This window comes from Myxine glutinosa, chromosome 5, assembly GCF_964187855.1.
Source record: "Myxine glutinosa chromosome 5, kmMyxGlut1.1, whole genome shotgun sequence".
Classification (NCBI taxonomy): domain Eukaryota; kingdom Metazoa; phylum Chordata; class Myxini; order Myxiniformes; family Myxinidae; genus Myxine; species Myxine glutinosa.
Window position 1 is genome coordinate 113,990,920 of NC_136265.1, and position 7,500 is coordinate 113,998,419.

The 7,500-nt window shown below is 47.1% G+C and overlaps 1 protein-coding gene across 1 annotated transcript in view; it reads left to right on the forward strand.

Annotated features, from left to right (window-relative positions):
• The window catches only part of MAP3K4 (mitogen-activated protein kinase kinase kinase 4), a 185,820-nt gene that overhangs the window by 133,825 nt on the left and 44,495 nt on the right, over positions 1-7,500 (forward strand). Inside the window, exon 27 of the mRNA XM_068116524.2 lies at positions 6,052-6,174. Coding sequence (XP_067972625.2) covers positions 6,052-6,174 — 123 coding nt within the window. The remainder of the gene's footprint in view (positions 1-6,051; positions 6,175-7,500) is intronic.

The window sequence follows — 7,500 nt, forward strand, 5'->3', positions numbered from 1 at the left end:
AACCATACCTCTAAAAAATCGAGCTTGGTGTCAAGGTCGTAGAGATGAAAATTTATGGTATCACAGGTTGGTAGTAAATAACCACTCTTTGGATGTCGAAATAATCCCCAATCAGAGTTGTGATCATCGATCTCAACTATCATCTCAGCTATTGAAGTAATGTTCTGTGGAAAACAAAGCGAGAAACTGTAAAATTTGTAATAAGTAAAGTTGAATCTAACAGAGAAATAGAGTTTATCAAGATGAAAATTTTAAACTCACATGGGTAGGGAATGAATTAGCACTCCTCGGAACTTCAAGGTTGTGAAATTCGTTGCCAGTCATTTGTTCTGTTGTTGAGACAGCTTTGGGGATATTAAAGGGTGCGAGAGGCTGTCCAAAACACCCAGCCATCTTATTATGCCTCCAAACTTCAGTTAATTCTGTAAGGGTTTCATTCAGATTCTCCCTTTGTTGTGATAATTATTGGCTTCATTTTCAACATCAACCAGGCGAAAGTCTCGTCTCTTCAAAGTTGTCCATGCGCGCTCGCTTTCGAAGTTAAGTAACTTTTCACAATTGTGTTTTTTGTCGAAACTGTATCTTTCTCTCGGTGTATGTACCTATTGGGGTGTCTTTAATAGTATTCTTGGCGTTGGTTTTCATACCTGTGTACAGAATCGTCGGTCTTTCTTATCGCGTATTCTGAGGCCTAAGTGTAGTACTAGGCTACCGTGTCCGACCTTGGCTTGAGGCTTTGTTTTTGTCTCAGCGGGTTCTCCGATCGCGCTGCAATTACTTTCCGGTCTCTGTTTTTCACGGTCTTTTCATCCCATACTTCCTTGTTTTAAATCTCAAAAAAAAAAAAAAAAAACCAAAAATATTTCCTTCTGTTCTTATTCGTTTATTCGTTCTTATTTGTTCATTCATTCTTCGACCACGTTGTTTGTGATCACGTAAGATCACGTTGTTAAAAAATGTCTCATCTGACCCCTGAAGACCTGTATTCTGTCATATTCTATAACACCTTTTTCTTCTTCTTCTATAAAAGGATGCTTTCTACTTGCTCACCAATCTATTCATTCCAAAAAAAATTCCATCTCTTATAGTGCATCTTTCATTCATTCCCTAAACTCTCCAGCACTCCATCCTCCCTCCAGCGTCCTCAAACGTATTTTTGAGACTCGAATGTCTCAAGAAACTCATTTTGCAATAATGTTCGTTTCCCATTAATCGTACATTTTCAAATCCCATCACCCCAAAATCCCCATTTCCCATCACCCCTCCCCTCTAAATCTACCCCCTTGCCCCTCCCCTCCAAATCATCCCCATCACCCATCTCTTTTCAAATCTTCCCCCTTGCCCCTCCCCTCCAAATCTTCCCAATCACCATTCCTTTCAAATCTCCCCCCACACCCCCTCCCCTCCGAGACTCTCCCTCGCTCCTCCCCCTCCTAGACTCCCCTCTCACCCCTCCTCCTCAAAGCGTCCTCCCCGCTTCTTCCCCTTCCAACTTTCACCTTCAATCTCCCTCAACCTTCTGCCTCGCTCTTCCCCCTCGTCAAATAACACCTCACTGCGCCCTCTCCCAATCACCATCAAACCTTTTGTCTGCCCCATTCTTCCCTTTCTCCAAGCTATTCTGTAATCTCCGACACACCTTCAACAGCTCTCCCTACCTCTTCCTCTTCTTCCACATCTAACCCTACCGCTACCCCCCCTGTTCTGTATCCGATGCTCCCCCTTCCTCTTCCTTAACAGTATGGACCTCAAACATCCGGGGCCTTCGCTCAAACTTGTCTGATCTCTCCATACAGGTTGCTTCTGACAAACCAGACGTGATCTGCTTAACAGAACTTTCCTCCTTCATGATGTCTCTGATTCCTTGGTATCTCTCCCAGGTTACTCCCTCCTCCGGTATGATAGACCTGAGCCTCGTCCTGGAGGTGGGGTTGCTATCTTTATAAAAAAACTCTTCCTCACTCGCCCTGCACTGCCCTCTCTCCACCTCACCCCCAGGAATACCTATGGCTACGGCTTCCCCTTCGCTCCCACCTTTTGTTCATATGTTTGTTGTACCGTCCACCAAACAGTGATGACTCCATCTACATCTCGCTGTCTGAGAATATGGACCAACTTCTATCTACCCATCCCAACTCTCTCTTCCTCATATGTGGTGATTTCAACTGTCACCATGCCAGTTGGCTGGGTGTGGGTACCTCTCTCACCAGCCATGGCTCTTCAGCAAAGGACTTCTGTGACTCACTGGGACTGACACAATCTGTCAATTTCCCGACCCGGATTTCAGTCAACGGAGCATCTTCTCTTCTGGACTTGGTTATGACTAACTTCCCTGAAAATGTCTGCTGCTCTTCTTCTGCTCCAATCGGTTCTTCTGATCATGTGCTTGTTAAAGTGGACATCTCTCTGACCATTCTCAGAGAGCCTCCTCAGCGTCAACGAGTCTGGCATTTCACTCAGGCCAACTGGCACGGTCTTCAAGCAGCCATCAATCATCTGGACTGGTCTCCCATCTCTACTGCCTCTGACATAAATTCTTCCTGGGAATTCTTCCAAAGCAAACTGCTCTCTCTCATGCACAGATTTATCCCATCTCGTCTTCTGTTGTCATACCCTTCCTCCCGTCCATGGTACACGGAATCTTGTGGTGAGGCTATTGCCCAGAAACGAATTGCTTTCGTCTCTTGGAAAGCAAATCCAACGGAAGGAAATCTCATTTCCTTTCACAAAGCCCTAAACAAGTGTGTGTCCACCCTCAGGAGAGCCAGGAAACAATATCTCTCCATTCTCAGGACCGAACTGTCTTATCTGTCTCCCTATTCCAAATCCTGGTGGCGTCTGGTCAAATCTGTTTCTGGTGTTTGTTCCCCCTCCATCCCCTCCCTCACCTCAAATGGCCACACGGCTGACTCCACACGTGAAAAAGCTGAATGCCTCAACTCTGTGTTTGCCTCTAAATCTTGTGTCCCAAACCCATCCCTCTCTGAACCCACCGTACCCAGTCGTACCCAGCTGCTGCTGGACTCTGTGTCCTTTCCTCCTGACAAGGTGGAAAAGTTTCTGTCAACCCTCGACTCGGATTCTGCAACTGGACCTGACGGCATCAGCCCATGGGTCCTAAAATCCTGCGCTGCCGCTCTATCTCACCCTCTCTCTGTTCTCTTCACCCTATCTTTTACTCAAGGTAATCTGCCATCAGCTTGAAAATCAGCAAACATTACCGCTTTCCACAAAAAGGTGCAAAAAACAGATACTTGCATCTACAGAACAATCAGCCTGCTCCCAATTATCAGCAAAGTCATGGAATCCATCATTGCTTCGGGTATCAAATCCTTCCTCTTCTTCAATGGCTTGATCTCTGATCATCAATTTGGTTTCAGACCAGGTCATCTACTCTGGACATGCTGCATCAGCTGTCTCTACAATGGATGGATGTCCTCAATGTCAGACAGGAAATCAGAGCTGTCTCCCTTGACATATCACGTGCCTTCGATACGGTCTGGCCCCCCGCTCTGCTCTCCAAACTCCCCCGCTATGGTATCCATGGAAATCCCCATGCATGGCTGGCGGACTTCCTCTCTAGTCGTAGTGAACTTGTGGCCCTAAATGGGTTTCTCTCATCTCCCCTTCCTGTTCAGGCTGGAGTTCCCCATGGCAGTGTCTGGGCACTGTGCTTTTTCTGGCATTCATCAATGATCTCTCCGACTATCTGGAAAATAGTCTCTATCTCTTTGCTGATGACTCCACTCTCTGCCGCTCCATTCCTCATCCCTCAGAATGGCAGTCTGCAGCCTCCTCACTCTCTGTAGATCTGGACAAAATCAGACTGGTCAAACACGTGGAGCATGTCTTTCAATCCTGACACATCTCACACTCTTACTATCTCTCCGAAAAGACCATCTGGAAAACCCTCCCATATACTTTCTCAACAATCCTCTCGAAGAAGTTCTGTTACTCAACCTTTTTGGTCTCACTATCTGCCATGATCTTTTCTGGGAAAACCACATTTCCAAGCTGGCCTCCAAAGCCAGTCGCCGACTGGGCATCCTCTGTCGTGCAAAGTCCTTCCTTGGCACTTCTGAGCTCCTCACCACATACAAAGCTTTCATCCGCAGCTTGATGGAATACTGTTCTCCCCTCTGGGCTGCTGCTACTGCCTCACACCTAGCTCGGCTTCACGCTGTAGAATCCAAAGCTTTCAGAATCATTGGAATATCCCGTGATGAAGCAGATTCTGAGGGTCTTTCACTCTCTCACCGCAGACAGGTTGGTGATCTTTCTGTCTTCTACCCTCTTCTCTCCGGCCTAGCTCCCCCATCTCTGTCTGTGCTCTGTCCCCAAATATTCCTGCAGGTCACACAAGATCTGCCAGCAACTCTCTTCTGGTGAAACTGCCAAAATCAAGACTCTCTGCTCACCTTCACTTTTTCATTACTTTTTTTCCCCTCCTCTGGAACAAACTCCCACACATTCTTCAATCCCACTCCTCCCTCCAGGTCTTTCAAACAGCTGTTCACCACCATCTCTTATCTTCCCCCTTCCCCCAAAACCTTGAAACCCCAAATCCACCTCTTTCAATCTCCGACTTCATTCCTGAAATTCCTCGTGGTGACAATTTATTTGATGCCGTGTGCCAAGGTGGATGTCATCAAGGCAGGGAAATGGAGGATGTTATCAAGGCAGGGAAATCATGTCTCCTTTTGTAATGGTGATGAGGATGGGCGGTGGAGGTTGCTTTCAGGGAGGGCATGAATCCTGGGATGGGCGGTGGAGGTTGCTTTCAGGGAGGGCATGAATCCTGGGATGGGCGGTGGAGGTTACTTTCAGGGAGGGCATGAATCCTGGGTTGGGCGGTGGAGGTTGCTTTCAGGGAGGGCATGAATCCTGGCTTGGGCGGTGGAGGTTGCTTTCAGGGAGGGCATGAATCCTGGGTTGGGCGGTGGAGGTTGCTTTCAGGGAGGGCATTAATTCTGGGTTGGGCGGTGGAGGTTGCTTTCAGGGAGGGCATGAATCCTGGGTTGGGCGGTAGAGGTTGCTTTCAGGGAGGGCATGAATCCTGGGTTGGGCGGTGGAGGTTGCTTTCAGGGAGGGCATGAATCCTGGGATGGGCGGTGGAGGTTGCTTTCAGGGAGGGCATGAATCTTGGGTTGGGCGGTGGAGGTTGCTTTCAGGGAGGGCATGAATCCTGGGATGGGCGGTGGAGGTTGCTTTCAGGGAGGGCATGAATCCTGGGATGGGCGGTGGAGGTTGCTTTCAGGGAGGGCATGAATCCTGGGATGGGCGGTGGAGGTTGCTTTCAGGGAGGGCATGAATCCTGGGATGGGCGGTGGAGGTTGCTTTCAGGGAGGGCATGAATCCTGGGATCGGCGGTGGAGGTTGCTTTCAGGGAGGGCATGAATCCTGGGATGGGCGGTGGAGGTTGCTTTCAGGGAGGCATGAATCCTGGGATGGGCGGTGGCGGTTGCTTTCAGGGAGGGCATGAATCCTGGGATGGGCGGTGGAGGTTGCTTTCAGGGAGGGCATGAATCCTGGGATGGGCGGTGGAGGTTGCTTTCAGGGAGGGCATGAATCCTGGGATGGGTGGTGGAGGTTGCTTTCAGGGAGGGCATGAATCCTGGGATTGGCGGTGGAGGTTGCTTTCAGGGAGGGCATGAATCCTGGGTTGGGCGGTGCAGGTTGCTTTCAGGGAGGGCATGAATCCTGGGATGGGCGGTGGAGGTTGCTTTCAGGGAGGGCATGAATCCTGGGATGGGCGGTGGAGGTTGCTTTCAGGGAGGGCATGGATCCTTGCAAAGCAAATTTTATTTTGATGTTGTATACATAAAGAGGTATTCTGTACATCACCAGCCCGGTTGCTAAAAGCCCGGATAAGCCTATCCTGTTGATAAATCACATATCCGGCGAATTAAATTTATCCACTGAATAGCTTCAAGCAACCGGGCCCTGGAGTGTGGAATATTTCTTACCTCGTGTTTACAAACCGATGTTGGATGTTCATCCTCGTCAATTATTCACATGATATCGGTTCTCGCTTTGTGGTATTCCCCGCAGGAGCAAACATCTTCCTGACATCCTCGGGCCACGTGAAGCTCGGAGACTTTGGATGCTCCGTTAAACTGAAGAACATCTCACAAACGATGCCGGGAGAGGTGAACAGCACTCTTGGTACCGCAGGTAGGTTTCCATCAGTGCTTGGGATCCGATTTCCAAGCCAAGTCTCATCAATACCGATTGGCGGACTTGGAATCGGTGGGATGTCTGCATCATGTCATTTGCTGTCGTACATCTGTTCAATTCTCCTTTTTGCTGAATTTTTTTTTTTTGCTTCAACCTTTTTATTAGGTTTACTCTCCATGAAATGGAGATGGAGAGTAACCTATTATTACTGCTAGAGTTTTTCTTATTATTAGGTTTACTCCATGAAATGGAGAGGAAACCTATTATTACTGCCAGAGTTTTTCTTATTATTCTTCCGCCCTATTTTGCACCTCCGAAAACTTCATAATTAATGTTCTCAGCAACCGCTGGTCGGATTGACAGAAAATTTTCATCAAATGATCGTCTCGGCTCCGAGAATTTTTTAATGCTAATCATGAGGTCATAGGTCACGTGGTATGGGCGCCATCTTGTAAAACACATTCAAATTTACCCCTCTGTATCTCCGAAACCGCTCAATGGAAAAATTTGAGGAATGGCTCATTCTAAAGAACTCTTCAATGGGAACAAAAGACATGTGTATCGAGTATATTAAAAATGCTAACGTTAAGAGGTTAGAATTCGTCAAACAAAAAATTTTCTCCCCCGAAAATGGGATTTTTTTCCCAGTTGCTTAGTTAAAAAAAACTCAGAATGCAAAAATTTCGAAGTCATGCGTCATATGGTTCGGCCGCCATCTTGTTTTTCGTGAAAAAACACACAAACCCATTTTTCTCCGCAACGGCTGAACGGATCGAGCCCAAACCTGGCATGCATATTCGCACACCCATGACGAACAAAAAGGCCTTCGAGCACGATGTCATCCGACACATGGTTTCAGAGTTATGACGTTTTTAAGCTCAAACTAGAAATGGTATCACCTCCATAATTTGTGAAGATATCGAGTGGAAACTTTTAAAAATGTTCCTCATGGGGGGATGTTTCAATGTTACTTGAGACGTTTTGATAAATCACATGGTTTGGCCGCAATAAATAATGGAAGGTAAATTTTAAAAAGCTTCTAACTCTTGAACCACTGGATTTATCGACTCGAAATTTTAATGCAACGTAGATCTCATCAAGCGGAACAAGTGTGCAAAATTTCAAGATGATTGGATGTACGGTCTCGAAGCTATGTCTTTATTGTTGAAAGAAGAAGAAACGCACTGTTTTGTCCGACCAGAACGTGACGTTCGTATTAACGTTCGTATTAACGTGACGTGACGTTCGTGAATGTATTAACTTATATCAAATGAGTCTTTTTAAGGTGAAAGTGTGATGACGTCACCACGTCACGCGGCACGA